This window comes from Cyrtonyx montezumae, unplaced genomic scaffold, assembly GCF_038088225.1.
Source record: "Cyrtonyx montezumae isolate F1298 unplaced genomic scaffold, pur_monq_1.0 scaffold_10, whole genome shotgun sequence".
NCBI classification, from domain to species: Eukaryota; Metazoa; Chordata; class Aves; order Galliformes; family Odontophoridae; genus Cyrtonyx; species Cyrtonyx montezumae.
In genome coordinates this window covers 58,475,274-58,496,314 of record NW_027071826.1, presented here as the reverse complement: position 1 = coordinate 58,496,314, position 21,041 = coordinate 58,475,274, and the positions used below count along the sequence as shown (strand labels likewise).

Below are 21,041 nucleotides of genomic sequence, written 5' to 3'. Positions count from 1 at the left end.
TGTGATGGAGAAGGTAAGAATTAATCCTGCTTGTTTCAATGGTAACCGAAGAGACCTTTGTGAATCCAGCCTCCCTAGCAAACCTGCATCAGAGAGGGGAGCACCACTGTCACCTCCCACCCAGAGCAGCACCAGCTATGCTGTCAAAGGGCTTGGTGGCTTCCAGCAGTGTCCTATCACCTCCACCCACTGGTTTTGGCATGGCCAAGAAAGCTGGTGCAGGACTATGCAGCATGGTGCCGATTCATTATCATGCTAAACACGGGTCAGAATGAAGCACAAGTTTTCTGTTTGTGGCTGTTGACTGATAATGTCAGCACAAAACAGTAAATTAGGTCCTGAAGCAGCGCAGCATCGCCTTTTCAGCAGAGACTTAGACCTGCCAAAATGTAAGCTATAATAGATTGACATTTAATTGGAGACCACATCCAAATCAAGCAGCGGATGCAGCCCCATCAATCTGCAGGTTTGCTCTGAAGGCTGTCTGACTCAGGCTAACTCAATGGGGATGTAAACAGTAGGGCAAAAAAAAACCCCCAACAATCCATCAGCCTTAGGACAAACGAGGAGTTTAAAGGTTCTGTAAGTATACAAACTATCTAGTGTTAAACTTTCACTACGTATAAATATTGATGCTGGAGTGGTCAAATCCTGTATTGCTCAAGGGAAGAGACAACATCCCCTGAAGGCACTACACTGCAGCATTTGGAAGAACACTCTCTGGGAGCTGTCAGGTAGATCACCCTTTGGAAACAGTAGCCTAAAGGGAATCAGATTTGGGATCGATCTGTACTTAAAAAAAATCATATTTTAAGACTTTTCTTTACAAGATAGCTTAAACTCAGAATATATGGAAAATATATTTGTTGATAGCACACGTGGCTCCACCAGTGAGGATGTTACTCAGAGCTGTCACGGTTCATAATAGCAAAAGAAAGCTGTTGAGCTCCCAGCCAAACAAACCCTCATTGGTATGAGCAACATTTCCACTAAGGATTTTAGTTTACTGGTTTCTTTAAGCCTATACAGCAACACCTGCTTTCCTATTGGTGGCAGTTATTCACACACTGGGAGATGTGCCAATCTAAACAACAACAACAAAGGAAGAGCTGCTGAGAGCAGCGTGGTGATAAAGGAAAGCAAACCATCAGTAGTGCAGCCCGAACACAGCGTGTTCCGACTGCTACCCACAAGCACAGACCTACCATCAAACATGAGTTGTCATTGTCAGGGTGTGAGAAGCCACTAATCAGATGTGTTAGCCTTTCTCATCTGTGCCTTTTAATGACAACTCCCAGCATGAACCAGCATTCCTCTGAACTCCCAAAGTCTCCCACAAGCTTCTGTGCACCAATACTGGGAAAAGAAGTGGCTGGTGGTGTGCTTAAAGAGATGACATCAGTGCAAAGCGTGAGTTGGCAGCGCTGGGTAACTATGCTAAGAATACCCTGCTCCTCTTTAACTGACAGGCTATCTAGGATTTTGAGGAGAGCTTCTGAACTCCTGGCACCTACAGCTATTTCTAAGAGAAGACCCTGATATTCATCCCAAAGTGGCAATGGAAACCAGAGCGTACTCATGTTCCTCGCCATCAGCCATGCAGGGTACAGTGGTGTAAGAGGTGAAGTTAACAAAAGGGTATTGCTAGCCAATATACTTTATAGATGGTGTAATTAGAAAGATTATCAGAATGGAAAAGAGACAATGTAGAGACAAAAAGAAATGCTCACCTGTGTCCGAGGATTGGGGATTGCAGGAGAAAACTCCACGAAGGAGGGGTTTCCAACAAGAGATCCTTCTCCAGCGGTGGTCAGCCCTTAAATGGGGTCTGGGAGAGGTGGAGCCAGGCTCCACCTCTTTTGCTCACACAGGTGTATTGCCTTCATCAGTGCTCTTGCAGCTGACTCAGTGTTCACCTCAGGATATCAATCAGGGGTTCAGGCCACAGTTCAACACTTCCCATACATGTGGGCTCTGGAACGTCACTGCAGACACTCCAAAATTGATGCTCCAAGAAGCATTGCTGGTTGGTGGATGAGGATTGAGCTTCAGCTTCCAAACTCATCTCAGAGCCCACCAGCCTGGCCTCTTGCATCCAGTCAGAGCCAAAACCTCCTGGCATGGGGCAATATGTGACTTAGGATAAGGGATCTTTCCTATAGCTCTGTGGAAATAATAAGGATTAGGTAAAAGAAGGCTCTTCCAGGGTAGGGATGTGTGGGGTGAAGCCTTGGCCAGCTTGGGGTGAGTGTGTGCATCCCAGCCAGCAGCAATTCATTATTTTCTATCATGCTGAAGCTGCATCTCTCAACCAAAATGATCTTTCAAGAGCTTTCTGCTTTCCTTATCAGATTGTTCTGCACTTTAAAACAAATGGCAGCTCCCAGCCAGGCTACAGAAGCAGAGATTATTTTCTCTCTGCTGAGTGTTTGGTGGGGATGAGTGCTCTCCTTTGCAGCCAGCTGTTAGCCAGTTTTAATAGCACCGATCCACATTCATCAGGCAGAGGCAAATCAACAGCCTTCTCCCACCAAAAGTCCTGATTTTGTTGAACTCCTTCTAGGACTGCTCTGAGCATTTCCATTCCTGCTACAAAAAAAGAAATTTCTAGCAGCTGATGATAGTTATTTTTAATCTTCCCTTCCTGAAATAAGGCATGAAGACGAAAAAGATCTTCTGTGAGAAATCAGAGAGGGAGCTGAAAGGCAGTGACCTGCTTTTGGTCTGCCACCCAGACACCTGACCACGTTAAACAACAAGCAGCACTGGTACCCTGTGCTCCCTCATTGCAGAGTGCACAGGGATTGGTGTGTCATTCCACAATTACCCCAACCCACACTAAGCTATCATAACCAGTGGAGGTTTGGGCTGAACTGCCACATATTTTACACTTTTTGCCCAGTTTGGGAGGCTCTAAAAATCAACCCCAGCTGTAAATAGGACTCAAGTCCAAAGCTACAAATAGAAATGCCCTTGACCAACATTCCCTGCCATTCCCAAGAGAAATCAGTCAAGTCACTTGGATCTGCTGAGTCCTCCAGATGGAGGACCAACCCCAATTTGCTACTGAAATCAGCTGGCAGCACTGAGACTGATGTCTGTGTAATGAGGTGATTCTGGGGCACATTTGGAGCTCCCCAAAACCTCCTCCTTCCTGGTCCATCACTATGGGATCCCCACGCTGCAAGAAACCAAAGCTCACGACGACCAATCCAAGCCCCATCCAAACATCAGCCAGCTGTCGGGGTCAACAGCCCAGTGATCCCCCACCTTAGTTTCAGCTAATTACCACCAAGTTTGTCATAACGTTATTGCATAATATAACACAAACAATTACAGCAGTCAGTGGACTTCAGTAAGGTTCTTTGCCTCTCAGACCTCGTTAGAAGTCCTTGGTCATGAACTTGATTTTAAAACTGAAATTGATATTGCAGCAACGCCCAGTTCCTCTCCTTTTAATCATATGGTGTGACTCAGATGCAGTGATCCACAGCCACTAAAGTTAACTCCTCCCCAGCCCTAGAAACTAAGCGTTGTTTAAATCTTGATCTGCATATCAATTCACCAAATGATTTGAGAATCATTTCCAAAGTCCTCCATTCCCAAGTGGGAAACCCCTCTCTGAAAGCAACTAGGCTGGACCAGATATCTCATAAAAGAAGAGAGACGTCCCCAAAACAGTAACACTCAATACAGGCTTCAGCCTTCAACAACTAACAATATTTCACACAGTACCTCAATGGCACTGCTCCAAGGTCATGATGTTAGCCCCAGTGCAACAGGAAGGGCCCTGAGCCGGGGAGATCCCATTTGTGCAACAACATCTACCCCATAAACATGAGATCTGGGAGGAAAATAAACAGCTCTCAAGTTATCACAAATGCATGTCCAGGAGAAAAAAAAAAAAAAAAAAGGCAGAAAAATGGGATGGTAGAGATTTAAGCCTTGTTTTTTGCTTCGTAGGGACTGCTCCTCCACTTGCTCAGCTTAGAATTTTGGGCACCAGTTGGGTTTGCAGCCAGTCCAGAGCAAAGCTTTTGCAAAGCCCAGGTGCCAAAAGCTACGCACGTGGCTCCAGCCACACGTTTCTCCTCTTGCAGTGATGTTTCCTTACAGCACAATATCCCCATTGCCACCTCCACCCCTGAGCTTTGAGGAGCAGATGGAAAGCCACAAAGGGGCTACAAACAAATCCCAGAACATATATGTTTCTGTTTGTTTTTTGCTTGTTTGCCCCACCATCTGAACCCCCAAAGCTCTTGGCTCTCAGCCCCAGCACTCAGTACTCACAGTGTTTTGGGGTGTAGCTTTTCCTTGCTCCATACGCAGCGCCAGTACAGCTCCATCACCTCTCCCAGTGGCCTGAAAGCTCCTTCACACCACAACCCCAAGACCACGGAACCCTCTCACCACCAACTGCAACTCTTTCCTCACCCCCCCTCTTTTATCAGCTTATCTTGGTTCATTTTCTCCTAAATAAAGCTCTGCTGTGACCTGTTGCATGCAATTAGAGGTTGGCTCCACCTGTCCCAGTGCCTCTGAGTGATTACAGCACAGCTGGAGCCTCTGCACCCCTTCTTCCTTGCAGCCCCCTTAAATCTCATTGTTTGAGAGCAGCCATCACCCGTGTTCCCTCAAACCTGCCAAGGGAAAATAAAATCACTGACAAAGAGGGAAAACACCGGCTCACTCCCATCCAATGAGCATTTTTCCCAGTAAAAGAATCCAGAGTGGTTGAAACAGGAAACAAAAGAGGCTGTTTACAGAGGTTCATGTGGACATTTTATGTCTATGGTTGCTTTAACAAGGACCTTCGGTTGCCTCTTGTGTTCTACGTGCTGCTGATGACTATACACACAATGGCAGGAGGTGGAGGAAGAGGATGCAAATCTAATGAACGGGAAAAGAAGGGGAAGGAAAAGCCCGGATGTTCCCGATGTATGTTCAAAACTAGCGATGCTCATTCTAAGGATGGAGAGATTGGGTTTATTTTGTTTTAATGACATTTATGTCCTTTGTAAACACAGACAGTAGAGGAGAGAGAAGAAATCCAAGTCCAGGCCAGATTCTTACACAACTCAACACACAAGTGTCTGTGAGAAGGGCATTTTAGCGACGAGGTTTTTTCTCCAGGCTCTTAGAAACATCAACATGGAAGTTACCTTGAATTGATTGAGCATGTCACCTATTTCTGGTGTATCTCCTGCAGTCACCCACCTGTGATGAAAGCTGACCCAGAGTGTCCCTTCAGAAATCTGGTGCTTTAGTGGAAAGAAAAATCATCACACAATGGCTCGATCCCATTTACACTGACACGATCTGAACACAGAGCCCTACTGCTTCATTTTATTTTGTCTGCACACTTTGTCATCATTGGTGACACTGAGGCAGCACTGTGGTGGCTGGAACCACCTGGTTTTGGGGGCAGGCTGCTGCTTCTGTGCTCTGGGGTTCACTACATGCTGTGCCTTTTTGCTCTGTACCGTGTTTTTCTCAATGGTGGCCCCCACTGGCTGCGTTGTCCTCACCCCATGGCTGGGCCACTCTTGTTCTGTCAGGCAGGCTGTGCTTATCCAATGGTTGGGTGCCCACTGACCCCTGGCTGACTGCTCTCATCCTGTGGCTGTCCTTAGCCCATGGCTGTAGCGTCCTTGTTCCCACAGCTAGGCTGTCCTTGCCCCGTGGCTGGGCGTCTATCACCCCGTGGCTTCTATCACCCATTAGCCACCCTCAACCATTGGCCTCCCTCACCCCACAACTGGGTTGTACTCATCCTATGTCCCCTCTTTCCCTATGACTAGTCAACACTCACTACACAGTTGGGGTGCCCATTGCCCCATGTCTGGACTACCCTCACCTCACAGTTGGTTATCCAGTGGTCCATGGTTGGGCATTCATTGACCCCTGGTTGGGCATCCACAGGCCCAACCTCATCCCATGGCTGCCCTCATCTCATGGGTATGAATCCATCGCCCCATGGCTGCCGTCAGTCCCAGACTGGACTACACTCACTCCATGGCTGCCCTTGCCCAGTGTCTGGACCACCCTCACACCATGGTTGGGTGTTGGGTGTCTATCACCTTATATTTGGGCATCCGTTGACCCAAGGTTGGGCTCATCCCGGGTTTGGCTGTCCATCACTCCAGAGCTGGGCACGGCAGGACCACACACACCCCAGGTTTGAGTGTCCATTCTCCCAGAGCTGGGCATCCATCTCCCTGTCCCACAGCCACCCACATCACCCTCTCCCTCAGGCAGGGCAGCCAAGGAGCTCCACGTGGTCTCTGTGCCCACCCTCTCTTTTCCCCCCAACCCCCAACCTCACTGCAGAACAGCAGGACAAACGTGACCATCCCCACACACAGCAGGAATACCCACCCTGCGGGTGGGAACGCCACGCTCCTCCCCAGCTTCTAATCACGGCACTCAGGCATCGCAGCGACAATAAGGAGAGAGAGAGAGGATCGCAGAAACCAGAGGACCCGCGGTGAGCAACAGCTGGTGAATGAGATGCATTTCCCCATCCTTTTGAAACAACCAGCAAGCAGAGGGATCTCGGAGCCAGGCAAGCTTCAGGCAGCTTACGGGTGGTGAGTGTGCTCTTGAGAGGGAGTCCTGCTTCCTTAAGGGAACCAAAAAAAATGTATTGATGCTGGTTGGAAAGATGGAAAAATTAAAAGATGGAAATTCATCCATCAGATGTGCTTCTGTTTTCCATCCAGATTTTGCTTTCCAGTGCTGGACACTGGAACTGCTTTTAATTACAGCACAAAGTAGAAAACTGTTCTCTCTCTCAGTAAACTCTGGGAGTTAACTAACAAGAGGTAAGGAAGCTGCTCAGCAAAGGGAACAGTAAGGTAAACGTGACAGTGTGGGGTCCTGGGAGTAATTCTGCATTTCCCTGCACTTTCTGCCAACATAGATCTGCCCTCTGTTCTGCTGCTGCCGGGAGCTGTGTGGCTGGTAATGAGCCAAAGCGGTGGGGAAAGGGACGGGAGGGAGGATGGGGGCTGGAGCAAATGGGGTGCCGAGCTGGCTCAGAGATGAGAAGGCAGTGCACAGGTTTTCCTCCGGAAAGCATTGTGGAGAAATACATACCCAGGGGGATGAAGAAATGGGAGGGAAAAAGTTGGGTGGGCTGGGATGTGTCAAAGCCTACTGCCCAGCCATATAGCTGGAGGCAGGGAACAAGGCTGACAGTGAGACCCTGAGAGCAAGAAGAAATGAAGGTGCCTTTATTTCCCTGCTCCGTGTCAGCTCAGGTTACTCTCCACCCGGCATCCCGAGCTGCTTTCCCCAGCGGGCAGCTCACAGCAGCAGCAGGACTGTTCAGTTAACCCCTTCCTAGCCGTGCTCCCTGTTTTTTCCACACCAAAGCCTCGGTGTGCAACTACAGGGACACAAACCTTGCGGAACTTGACACTGAGGACTGGACTTTCTGCCCTAGACCCAGGGGACTACTCTTGTTACCCAGAACCACAACCACAGCGAGTTTCTCTCCTCTTCAGGGCCAAGCCTCGTTGGGCCCCTGCCTTGCTGAGCCCTTGTCATGGCACAGCTCCCCAACGACTCCTGGCAGAACGCCTCAGCCCCTCTCTTCACAGGCCTCGACCTCCTGCTGGAGCTCAAGCCGCTCTTCATCCCGCTCTACACCGCCCTGGTGGCTGTGGCATGCATGGGGAACCTCTTCCTCATCCTCCTCATCGCTCTCACCAAGAAGCTGCACTGCACCACCAATTTCCTCATCGGCAACCTGGCGGCGGCTGACTTCATCATGTGCCTGGCCTGCGTCCCTCTGACTGTCTCCTACGCCTTCGAGGCGCGGGGTTGGCTCTTCGGGATGTTCATGTGCTACTTTGTCACCCTGATGCAGGCCACCACTGTGTTCGTCTCGGTGCTGTCCCTCACCGCCATCGCCATCGACCGCTACGTTGTGGTGGCCTACCCCATCCGCCGGAGGATAAGCCACAAGTCCTGCGTCTGCATCGTGGCCTGCATCTGGCTGCTCTCCATCCTGGCCTCCGTTCCCACCTCACTGCACACGCAGTACTTGGATCTCAACGCCATCGGCCACGACATGATCATCTGCGAGGAGTTCTGGAAGCACGAGGAGAAGGAGCGGCTGCTGTACTCGTGCCTGATGCTCCTCTTGTCCTACATGCTCCCGCTGCTGGCGGTGTCTGTCTCCTTCTGTGCCATTTCCTACCACCTGCGGAGGAGGAACATCCCGGGAGCTGCCTACCCCTGCCGAGACAAATGGAGCAAAACAAAGCAGAAGACCTTCCGGGTGCTCACCATCTCGGTGGTTTGCTTTGCGTTCTGCTGGCTGCCCCTCCAGGTGGTCAACTTCATCAGAGACATTGATGAAGAGTTCACCATCCTGGACAAGAGGTACGTGAACGTCATCCAGGTCTCGTGCCACCTGATTGCCATGAGCTCTGCCTGCTACAACCCCTTCATCTATGCCTCCCTCCATGACAAGTTTCGCTTCCACCTCAGCAGCTACTTCTACCGCAAGAAGAAGAGCTCCAGCATCGTGTCCTACAAGGCTTCTCGGTTCAACACCTGCTCCACCCTGGCAGATGCCCCAGCTGGGCTCTTGGATAAGACAGCTTTGCAAAACTTGAACTGAAGTTCCCCTACGGACTTGCACTTGGACATGGAGGTAGGTGCTTGTGCCTAGCAAGGAAAGCGAGCACCAAGGAACCAAGTGATGGGATGTCTGTCCTCAAGTAGCAGCTTGTCTGAGCAGCTCAAGGGAATTCTATTCCTTGCCACACAGCACGCCTGTGCAACAACAACGAGTGCTGCAGCCACATGAAAATAGAATAATCCTAAGCAGGATTTACCTGCTAGCCCTCATAGAGACGCAGCGGGCACTGGTGGGCACTTCCACCAGATCGAACTCAAGAACCAGTGTCAGTGAAACAGCTTTTACTTGCCTCGTGGAAAAAGAACAACATACGTCTCAATTAACGACTGGGTGCAGAATTGGTGTGATATAGTGCTCCATAAGCCTCTGTTTTCAGAAATGCCTACACACTGACACGGTCAAAATCTGCCTCAATACGAGAGCTTGCTTCGTGTGCAAGGAGAGATGTTCACGTTGTACCTCTGTTTGTGCAGCATGGCTGAGTAAGGAGTATATACACACCCTAGGTCTCCAATCACAGCAGACCACGCCAAGGGGCTGGTGCTGTGTTTGCAGCACAAAGACGTCTCCTTGTGGTGCATATAGGGGTAGACAAGATGTTGGGTGCATTTAAGGAAGTCTTAGGAGAGCATTTTGTAGGATGAAGATTGTTCCTAAGCAACAGATAACATTTTCTGCCACTGGAGGAACACCAGCTCTCCCAGGCAGCAGTTAAAGAGCTGTGCATCACTCCAATTAAACTGCAGTTCATTGGTGACAGGACAATATGCATTCACAAGTGTGCATCCTTCTGCCAGCTGGTGTGGGGGGCACACCACCACAGTTTGCGTTGAGTGTGGGGACACTTCCTTCACCTACTTGTCTTTCTGAGTAACCTCATCTGTGTAACCTCATTGGGTAGGCCCAGCTCCTCCAGCCAGAAGTGTGCAGCTAAACAAAATGGGCAGTCAAGGCTCAAGGGAATGGAATGGGTGATAAGAAAGGTATAAAGTTGTGTGCTCGCTGAGGAAGAAGTCCCGGTCTCCACTCAGAGTGGTTTGAGATGGTATATACGCTTCTTGGGTGGAGATGGGAATCCTGCTTATGGGCTACTCTGCCCCTAAACCTGCTGAATAAATTGTGGCTTGGATTCTCCAGATGCTGGTTGGACCTTAAGAGCCTCAGGGAACAACCTGCTCACCTTACTGCTGAGACCTTCACGGGTCCCAGTGGCCATCCAGGAACATCAGTGCATGAGATAGAAACCCATCAAACACAACACAGCTCCCCTGTTGGCTTCCTGCAGCTTTCTTGTGGCTATGTAGGGTCGTGCTCAGGGCCGAGGCTGAAGCACCTGTGCACAAGGAGCAAAGTCTGAGTCACTGCTTATCCCTTCTGCTAATAAAGGCTTTAAAAAGCTCAGGCTGTGTGTTTGTATTGATTCAAACCCACAGAAATAAGACCCCCAACGGGGGCTTTGGAAAGGCACCGAAACATGCCAGAGTTCCTAAAAGGATTTTGGAAGCTTGCAGTTTCAGGGGGAAAATGAACGGGGTTGGGAATTCAACACAAATGTGGGACTGTGCACTGAATCCTGTTTGCCCGCACGCTGCCAGAGAGCACGTGGTGGTCGCAGCAATACTCTGCTTGATGTGATTATTTCTACATTTAATTAACTTGGGGGAAAAATGGGAGATTGAAGAGTGATTAACTCACCCAGCACTTGCATTTCTCAGCCAGGTTGTGCTGCTGAGCACAGAGGATGCCTCTGACAGGGATGAATCAGATGGGTTGCAGCAAAGAGCTCATGATAGTCTTAAATTAATGCTTTCCAAAGTAATCATATTCCTTCCCTGGGATTTAGGTTCACTCAGGCTGTGCTGCACTGTCAGCTGAGTGGTGGAGGAGAGGCATGGAGCTGGGAGGATGGATGAAAGGATGGAAGGATGGAAGGATGGAAGGATGGAAGGACGGATGGATGGGTGGATGGACTGTCAGGCTCATGTTCTCCAAACAGTGAGCACTGCTTCGCTCCTCCGAGCGCTCAGTAATGCTTCAACCACAGTTCCTCTGCTCAGCACAGTGAGAACTGCCTATGAATCAACACCTAAAGTCCAAGTCCAATGAGTGCTCAGGATGCTGGATGTTTTTTCTAGTGCTTAAGCGCTGCTTGATCCAGTTGTACTTGGTAGGCAACACCAAAAAAACACGAATAGAAATGCAAATAGGTCTCTTCATCTCGGATTTTCAGGCTATGCTGCAAAGCTTGTTGCAAGCAGACAGGTGTTCTCCATGGCAAGCCTTGTTTTGTTTTGCCATGTAGCCTGAGTGCTTTGTACTACTCCAGGGGAGGGGGGGACTCAAAGCCTGGGAGGGAAAAACCACACTAATCCTTAAAAACGTGAACAAGCCAACTGCAATTTGAAAAACCCCACAGAGTTGCTGCAGAATGGAGCTAAAACAGCCAGGGATGTATTTCTCCCACCTCGTAATAGATGTTAGTACTTGAGTACCGTGGGGCTTGCACGTGGTTTGGGTTTGAAATAAGTGAGGCATCCCAAATAACAGAGACCTGTCCTCATTAGGAGCGATGCTTGGTGCCAGCTGGATGTCCCCAGGAGGAAAGGAGGGAGAATGGGCTCCACCTGCCTTGGCTTGGAGAGCTTCCCCTCATTAAATGCCGTGCGGAAATCCCCAAATCCCCGTTTCACTTACAAGCAGAGCTAAACCTTTTGGTGACCTTTCCACCTCATTACGTGCCGTGAGAACTGAGGAGAGGGAGGATTTTCTCCCCCGTGCCCAGCCCAGGCTCTGCACAGCTCTGTTGCCCTGTTGTCCAGATGTCAAAATCCTGCTAGCAAAGCCCAGTCACGGGCAACATTACTTTATTTTCTCTCTTGTCATGATGAGCATGTGGAACAAGTTTGGAGTCCTACTGGAGTTGAAGTACCCCAAAGCCACAGCAAATCCTCGAAGCCAAAGCCGCCTCAGGGTGAGTAAGGCTGGACCACCCATTCTGAGAGGGATGCCAACTGCTCTCTGCTGTTGCACGTGTTTTGAGGCAGGAGGAAGCTTTTCCAGACAATATACAGATTTTTTCCCCTGTGGGATGAAGTGGTCTGGAGAATATTATTGGTGTACAGTGTTGAAAAGTGCTCAGGGCTTTACAAGGAAGGCTCTCCTCCTGCTTAGTCTCACAGCAAACAAAAGCCGTAAGCAAAATCTTCTTGACCTTTGGCTAAAGGCACAGGGAAGACAAACCAAAAAAATCAAAACACATGCAGCGTAAAATCTTAAATAAGCAAATTCACTCCAGCATCAGCCCTCATTTCCTTATCCTATTGCTCTGGAAAGCTGTAGGGACTTCTTCCTCTTTAACTCTTAGGCAGCTGGAGGAGAGTTGCAGCTGGGACATATTGTAGCTGCTGCTGACCCAATGGCTTCAATTATTTTTTCCTTGAACACAACACCAACACAAAAGAGGAACAATACCAGCAAAGACAGCAAATGTAGGTTCTGGTTTAGCCGTGTGCTAAGACCCAGGGGGAGGGGGCTAATGAAAGAGAGGGATTTCCTACAGAGATGGGGTTGTGGGAATGGGTGGGAATTAAGACTTTTGGCCACCTATGTGCCAATGGTATAGGTTTGATATGCTCAAGATCTTGCTGAAGATCTGCAGGTTAATAAAATCATGGTCCATAGGATGCCGTGATGTGAAGCTCACCCCTGATGTAGTGGGTGGCCATCCTGACCATGAAAGGGGCTTGGAACTGGATGGTCTTTAAGATCCCTTCCAACTCAAACGTTCTATGATCTCCGCATCCACGGTGTCACCAAAGATCCTTGTCCCCATTGAGTGTGACATTCAACCACTGTGAGAAAGGAAAAGAATGGGGCACAAAAGCTGCCTGACCGTGCTTTTATACCCAGAAACAAGCTCATGTGACAGAGATGGCCATGCTGGTAAATCCAGTATTGAAGCATCTATATTTTTGTGGTGTTTGGAGGCCATAAGAGATTTGCTCCTCTATGTGCCATTAACTGTCATATTTAGGGGATGAGGATGTGGCCCAAGATGCAAACCCATTTCTTCTCAAAGGCTACTGAGAAACACAGGGCAATTTCTTTCAAGTTTTTTTACAGGAAAAAACAATTCCACTCCTCTCGAGATGAAACAAATTAAATGAGGAGGGCTTCTCCCCTGGAGGTCCCTTGGCTTTTTTTTTTTCTTTTTTCTTATTATCACCTACTGATGAAAACCTCTGCAGTTTTGAAGCCAAATCAAACCTCTCCTAAAATCCGTGCTGAGTTAAAGGCATTTACTGAATGGGGCAGAGTTGGCAGGTTCTGTGCTATAGCAATCAGTAAACAGACAAAACTGAGGTTGCATCTCTGAGTCTAATAAATGGAAAGAACGGGGCAGTATCACAGCCCCTTCCTCCCACAGAGTTCATCTGCACTTCCCACTATTTTGTCCCACTTAGCTTTAATTGACCTAAAAGGATGGCATTTCTATGACTTGCCTTGGGTTATTAGTCCTCCATCCAACCAACGGTATCATAGGAAATCACAGGCTGTTATCCAGTGTCAATCCTTTCTTTCTTTCTTAATTTCCTCCCATCACAAGCTCTATTACCTCACTCTTAATTAAAACTCCTTGAATTGTCCTTATTAGCTCCTCCTGACATTTTTTTCCCCCTCAACTGGGTATCAGGGGTTTTAAAGGGGTTGAGAAGGGCATCTTTCAAAGAGGAGCCTCACCATCCACGGGGTGGCCCACAGCAGGTTTGCCTCTGCGTATTCTCATTCTCTTTCCCTTTCAATCTCTTCTCCATATTCACGTGCTCTGAAATAGTTTAAGTCTCTAGGACCATTAAAAAAAAAAAAATCAGTCCTGGAGAACTGCTCTACAAAGAGTGTGAGGTTTCCTCCTCTGCATTTCCACTCTCAGCTAGAACTTGAGGTACTCAAACACCAAGAGAACAAATCTCCAGTCTCCCCCCCCCCCAGTTGTGATGTTTTGTTCATCTTCCAAAATTACACGCAGGAAATGGGAAAGCGCTGTTTTGCAAGGATGAGCTAAAACCTGAGTGCCTTCTGAGAATAAATTCAAAATCACCCCGCAAATCCAGTCATCACCGTCTCTGATTCAAAGGAATTGGTACACGTAAAGAAGAACATAATTTGTTCTCTTAATGAAACAAATTAGATAAAATATGTTTGAAGGATGACTCTGCGCCGCTTTTCTCAATGAAATCCTCTTAGCTTGCTCTACCAGGAACTGGCAGCTATAAATGGGGTAACTCTGAATCCTCTGGGATGAGGATTTTTGCCAAATATTATGCCTAAGCACGTTCTCTCCTTGCATCCTCTTTTGTCAGCTGAAATATGGCTCAGAACCCAATGCTCTTGCAAGCTTGGTATTGCTCTTGGTCCTAGCAACAACCCACCAACAGCATCTCTGTTGCCAGGAGCCGAAGAGATACTAAATTATCCAAAATACAGACAGCTAAGAGGTTTATTTTTAATTAGCATGAGAGTCTTGAATGCAGGGTATGACCTGTGGGACAAAGACTCAACAGCAGCCCTCTGCGACCGCCTGCATGTTGCTTAATGTTTTATCAGCTGATTTGGTTCAACTAATGAAGAGCCCCTGGTTGGGGTCTGCGCACATTGCAAACGCCCAATTGATTCTTGATTGCATGCATCCGAGCTACAGTTTCTAATTCTGGGATTAATGTCTTTTTTTACTGTCAAGATGAGGTACAAAGTGATTTGCTTTACAGACGAGGAAAGTTTTCTTGATTTATGAAGTTGTTCTCTGCGATCCACAAGATGTTTCAACACTGTCAGAACGGGACCTCAAACAAAAGCTCCTTGGGCTGAAACTCTCTCAGTCTTTCCCAGCACATCATAAGTATAGGTATTTAAAGACCTGTTAATCTTTGTTGAGATTCCATGGTCTGCATCTCTCCAGTCTGCTAGGAGAGACCCCAGGAGCATTCAGGACCCCTTGTTTCCAGATGACCTGGAAACTGTTAATTCCATGGTTACATGGATTGCCACGTGCCTTTTTTCTTACGTGATTCTCTTTAAATGGATTGTAGCTATTTTGAGGTAATCTGTTCTTGTCCTTCTTGCCCACTCCCAACCTCCTCTTCATCTCTATTGACAAGATAGCTTCTTCCTTACTGTTGAGTGTCCAGGATGCTGACACAACCCAGACCCAGCCCTTTGAGGGCAACTCCGAGGACCAGCACCTGAAATTCTGCTCCTTTTCCTCCAGCGCGGCCTCTTTTGGAAGAGGAAGGTAATATTTATTACAGTACCACTCTTCAGAAAGCACTTGATATATTACCATTCAAAAGAGCTTACATACATGCAAGGTATTACTGCCATTATTTGACTAACATTCAGTTTTCTCCCACAGCAGCAAACGACGAAATGCTTTCCCCGTCCTTCCAAAATGAATTGAGATGGAGCATTATTTATAAATGTGCACAAAAGACTGCTGATTCCTTTTTCATGTCTACTGAATTGTCTCTTGGAAATTTCCTCCTTTGTCTTCCAATCAGGCAAAGCAAATAGAACTAGCCTGGTAATTTTCCATTTTCTTTTACCTTGCTACCTTCGTTCCGTCTTCATGTCATCAGCAGCGATTGCAGTTGACAGCCATTAAAAGAGAAACCCCCTCTGCTGAGCTGTGGTCATCAGACAGATTTTTGTCATGGAGGAACTTAAAAAATAGAATAGCACAGAAAATGTTGGTTTGTTTTCTTACCCTTTCCTGGTTTGTTAGGAATAACATATTTCACAGGGAACTCTTCCTTTCCAACTTCCTTGGCAGGTCTTACAACGTAACTTCCGCATTTTGTTGGGCACAGGGATTTCATAGGCTGCACAAACTGTGCCCATCTTCTTTTAGGTCTTGCTTCCAGCTAGGAAGGTAGGCTTGCAACACGTACGTGAGTAATTTAAGCTTATTTTCATGCTTTTCAGGGGTAAGAAGACACCTTCTTGAGGGGGGTGGGGGGAGGGCTCTTTATGCACAAACAGACTGAAATATTTTGAAATTAAAAACAATTGTCAAGACAAATGGCAGCAAAAGGGAAGTTCATGTAGACCCCCAGGGAGGGAATGACAGAACTTCCGGCCACAGCTAGAGGTAATAAGTAATGAGGGAATTAGTCATAGAAATTTTGGAGGACAGAGCATGAAGGTCAGAAAAGACCTCTAGGATCACCAAGTCCAACCCACCCCCACCACGCTCACTGTCCGCATCTCCAAGGTCCTTTCCACGTGCTTCTTGGAGTCCTTTTTCCTCACCCAGTACAGGTAAAGAGAGAAGCGTGATCTATAAGCAATAACTCCTTGTTTCTCTTTACAGTCCTTTGTACTTCCTGAAGGTCCTAAACAGGAGGCTCAGGCATTAAAAGGCTTGGAGCTTCCAGGAGATCACCCCTATTAAAGCCAGCTGGCCCATTCATACTTAGCTGACATCATCAGCCAAACTGGCATTGAACTGTTTCAGGCTGTGGAGCTCCTCTTCCAGCTATTTGGTCCCTACTGGAGCCTGTGGGACTTGGCAGACCCGAGTGCTCCTGCTTCCACAGGAATAAGGAGTCATTTAGCCTGTGGGGAAAAAAAAACAAAACAAAACATGATTCATTCATTTCAGTGCAGGATGCAGAAGAGGAATGATTTTGCTCAGTGGGTTCTATCTCAGCATTTTTCCTCCCCTTAGATGCAACACAGCTGCTCAGGATCACAACTACTCTATAGGGAACCACCAATTTAGGAGTTCATATGCGCTAAATACCAACAGAGCAAGAGCACAATCTAGCTCCCCATTCCCTTGCTTATTGCAGGATGGCAAGAAACACTCGGCAGACTGAGCCGTGCACTTAGCAAACCAACACTAACACACCTCTCAGCCCTCATTTTTTTTCGTCATCAATACCATCAGTGTTGCCTTTTCAGTATCTTGCATTGAAAGGGGAAGCCGTGACAATGCTGCTTCTAAAATCCCAATGAACTAAACCATAAAAGCAGATCCTAATGGCACCCAGCACCCCAGTAAAGCTACTGGGAGATAACAGCTGGGAAGGAAAGGGGACCTTGAAAAACTGGGACAAGCAACCCATGGCATGACCAACTACAACCACGTACAAACTTTAATGACCCATTATTCTTGCTTTTCTCATTCAAGAGATTGGTCAGAAATCAGGTGCACCAAGCCCAGCATCACTAATGGTGGTCTGAAACTGGTGAATCCAGACTTGGTCAAGAAGCAGGGAGAAGAAGCAGAGAAAAAGAGGGCTGTTGGGGCTGTCAGAGGGATCTGAGCTTTTCCAGGGAGAGAAAGCTCAGCTACCTCCAGAACAAATGAAATACAGACAGGCCTGAGAGAGGGGAGGTTGGAACTCAACCACCGCTTAGCTCCAGAAATTGGACATCTGCACAAAGGCTGGCTCCAAGACTAAAGGACTTGCACTACTGGAGCCTTTTTCCTTCCTGGTTTGTCCCAGTTCAGGGGTTTGAAGCAATTCTGTTAAGAAGTCTAACATTTCGTCTCATCTGAAAGTTGAACAGATAACAGGGCCCAACAGAAGGGAAGCATTTTCACATTTAACCACATCACCTCTTGCTGCCTCCTGTCAGCAGGACCTGATGGAAACCATTGCCAAGTCTATATTTGGCAGGAGAAAACAGCCCTGAGATGGCACACGGAGTCCACGTAAGAGCAGCCTGGCCTCCTTGAGTTGGTGAATCCTTAACGTTGAGCTCAGCCCACGGAAGTTACTGCCCTAAGAGCATGAAGATTGCCTTTCTGCATCCCATAATGCTGACCTGACAGAGCAATGTAATCAAAGAGTTCAATGGCAAAAACTCTGTTCTTGGCATTTCTGAAACAAACAAACAAAAACCAACAAACAACAACAAGCGTGCTTTGTGGCACTCAGAGTGCAAAGAGCTCTTGGTGCCCTCTGAAATCCCTGGGCATCCAGCTGCAGAAAGCACCTGGCTTTTCTCCCCATCTGAGGCAGGGAGCATCTCAGCATCTAAACATTCACCTTGTTTGTTTTGCCATAGAAAGTAATACATCCAGTAACCCATTTTTATCCCTTGAACCTTTCTGCTGCCTTTCTACGTGGACTTCCTCCGCCCCAACCCTGCTGCTTCTGACAGGGATTAGAAGCCTGATGTCTGAAGAGCTAAGGTAATTACTTTGCTCAACTTGAGCTCACATCCGTTTAACTCACGGCCACGAGCCTGTCATGACAAACCCCCCAGGGCTGAAACAGAGCTCCCCGCTGGCAGCTCCAGAGGTGGCAATTTACAACGGGCACACAGTCCATACATGCTGCTGGACCTCACCACTGGTTTTACTGCTTAGCTGAGACCAGCTGAATCCCATTTCCCCTGCACTGCATTGAAAGGGAGATGGGGAAAAGCCCTGAATCCCATCGGATCAGGCACACATCTCCACCATCTGCCAAATCCTCCAGCAGAGGTGAATTACTGGGAGTGATTTATGAATGGACCCGTTTCCATCCCATTATGCATTCCCCTGATACCTTCTTCTCCTGAGCTCCTTGCAGGACGAATTTGAGAGCTCACATTTTAATTTCTTTAAGCATAGCAAGGTCTTGCTGTGGCAAATTAATTGATGATGATTTCTTAAGCCCCAGTTTACCTTTCATTCAGTCAGTTTACCCTTCGTTCAGCTCCCGAAACAGATGGTGAGCTCCTTCGTTATCCTCCACAGCGACCAAATCCCCTCTCAGAGAAAAATCTGGCATTTACCATATTTCATTCTTCATTTTCCCCTGAGCTGGTGACGGGGTCTCATTCCCAAAAATCTGCACCCCCATCACCCAATACACTGAGTACCATCCACGGATGGAGCAGGGCTGGGACCTGCCCCTGAAGCCCACAGCCAGGCATCATTTCCATTGCAGTTTTAATGTTCTGGGGGGTGACAAGCAAAGCTTTCAGGCTTTTATCACAGTGGGGATGGGGTCATCCTGCAACCCTGTTTTGTCGTACACGGCAGCAACGTTTTTGGGGCAGATGCCCCTCCACACATCCCCGAGCCATGGGCACAGGCAAGGAGAAGTGGTTTCAGCTCCCGTTTCGTTTCAGCTTGTGTACTGGCCGCTGATTAGTATAACCACGTAGACAACACGCAGCGTGCAGGGTGACTGGCACTAATTTCAGAAAATGAGCGTGAGCACTCTTTTATTGCCATAAAGGAAAGAGCTGCCACAAGCAATGCTCTGTTGCTATAGGAACTCCTAAACCCCAGGGAAACACCAAACTGCTGGGCTAACATCGCTCCTTCTGAGATGGGAATGGGTGTTCGGGGTCCCTTCCTGATCACACAGCTCCCTGTCCAAGTAGGGCATCAAGGCAATATCAGGATGCCAAATGTGGTGGTGTGGGTATTACCCAGATGTGCTCTGGTGTGACTACCCAACGACAAACGGACCATCCTGCAATTTCTCTCCCCAGAATTTCATAGAACCATAGAACGGTTGGGTTGGGAGGGACCTTAAAGCCACTCCAACCCCAAGAACCACAGGACAGTTGGGCTGGAAGGGTCCTCAAAGACCACAGAACCAATGGTTGGGTTGGAAAAGACTGTAAAGTCCCCCCCAGCCCCAACCCCTACCGTGGGCTGGTTGCCCTCCCCACCAGCTCAGGTGGCCCAGGGCCCCATGCTGCCGCCTGTCCTTGAGCCCCTTCAGATATGGAGCACCCACAGTTCCTCTAAACAGCCTGTGCCAGGGCCTCGCCATCCCCAGGGCTCTGATTGCCATCCTCCCACCCAGCTCTTACCTCAGTTACGCCTTGTAAGCCCCGTTTCCCTAACGCAAAGAAGCAGCAGAGAATCACAGAATATCCCGAGTTGGAAGGAGCCCATAAGGATCACTGAGTCCAACTCCTGGCTCCAGACAGGACCACCTAAAAAATCAGACCACGAGGAAGTCAGCATGAAGAAGTTCATGAAGTCAACACGGTTTCTTTTAGAAGATGGGGAATACAATGCTTATCTACAGAGCACAATAAGTGTAAGGGTGAATTTTTGCTCCTGGGCGATGAATTCTCTCAAAATGTTTTGTAGGCAGCAATGTGCCAATGCTGTCCAAAGTGCTTCAGTGCCAGACTAAAAGGAAATGGGATAAGGAGATAAAGTGAGTTCTCGGGAAGTGAGGTTAAAGCTTAATGGGACAGATAAAGGGTGAAGAGGCTCATGGAGGAAAAAGCCTGCATCATGTGGGCAAACTCAGTTCAGCAAACATACAGTGACTCGAAGGGAAAATGGCAAAAGAAAACCTGTTGTGCCAGAAAAATAACGCTTACAAACGTCCAAACTTTGGGGCCGACCCTTTTCAGCTCTTCTTCTCAAGAGTCATGGCCAAAGAGGGTATGGTGACAATCCTGATGAGATGGACATCACCTCCCAGAGCAACACCAGGGCAGGCTCACTGCTGCTCCTTCCTCCTCTGAACAAGAGATCTTCATTTATCCACTTGCCACAGGGATTTTGCAGGCTGCCAGCTCACTGAAGACAACACTGATCTCTGGGTCTCCGTAATTACTTATACGTGGGCTGTATTTATTGGCAATTAAATGGTTCGGTGGCTCCGAGACATCGGTCTCCTCTAAAAACGTCGTGTGCCAGATTGCTTCCTGCCAGCAATTGCTGCAGGGTGGGAAACGCTGTCGAGTCCTTCTGGGGCTGTGTGTAAGGGAAGGAGCAGCTGGCAGAGCCTCCGAATCCTAGCAATCCCAGGAAAATGTGCATCAGCCCCAGAAGAACTTTCCCCAGTTCTGGTAAAACATGAAGCAGTTCAGGAAAGCGACCGAGAAATCCTGGTAAAAACGTGCATTAACCTTTAGATAAATTAGATGCACGAGGCCTGGGAAAACATGCAAGAGCTTCAGAAAGAAAAAAAAAAATCAAACGTGCAGGAACCACGGTTCAGAGAGCTGAAAAAAGACAGGAGGAGCACGCAAACCATGCAACGACTCTGTAAAACCTGCAGCAGATCCTAATGCAAACAAGTTTCATTTCAGGGGACGTCCCCACTCCTGTCCCTCTCTCTTCTCTTCGATCACATCCCATTAACCCCATGGCAGAGAGGAGAGGGGGGGGATGGGAGAGATCTTCCCCAGGGAAGAGTCTGGGTATGGGCAACTCCAGCACGTAGCTCAAATATCAGAGAGATATACGGAGGGAGCGTTAACACTGAGAAATGGGAGCTTAACGGGGCAACAAACCTGCCCCCAGCATCCCCACCTCTCTGCTATCAACAGGTTGGTGGCCCCAAAGAGCTCCTTGCAATCCCTTCTTCTCAATTCTAAATCAAGTTGGCTCCTTTGCTGGTGAAAAAGCAGAGCC

At 48.1% G+C, this 21,041-nt stretch overlaps 1 protein-coding gene across 1 annotated transcript; it reads left to right on the top strand.

The window, feature by feature from the left end:
* The first annotated feature begins 7,549 nt into the window (after positions 1–7,549).
* On the top strand, positions 7,550–8,632 carry LOC136044018 (prolactin-releasing peptide receptor-like). Its single transcript, XM_065729106.1, has one exon. It carries the CDS (start codon positions 7,550–7,552, stop codon positions 8,630–8,632), a length of 1,083 nt encoding a protein of 360 aa, XP_065585178.1.
* The last annotated feature ends 12,409 nt before the right edge of the window (positions 8,633–21,041 follow it).

Bases quoted from the DNA above. Each gene is read 5' to 3' on its own strand.
- LOC136044018 (XM_065729106.1), top strand. From the start codon at position 7,550: ATGGCACAGCTCCCCAACGACTCCTGGCAGAACGCCTCAGCCCCTCTC.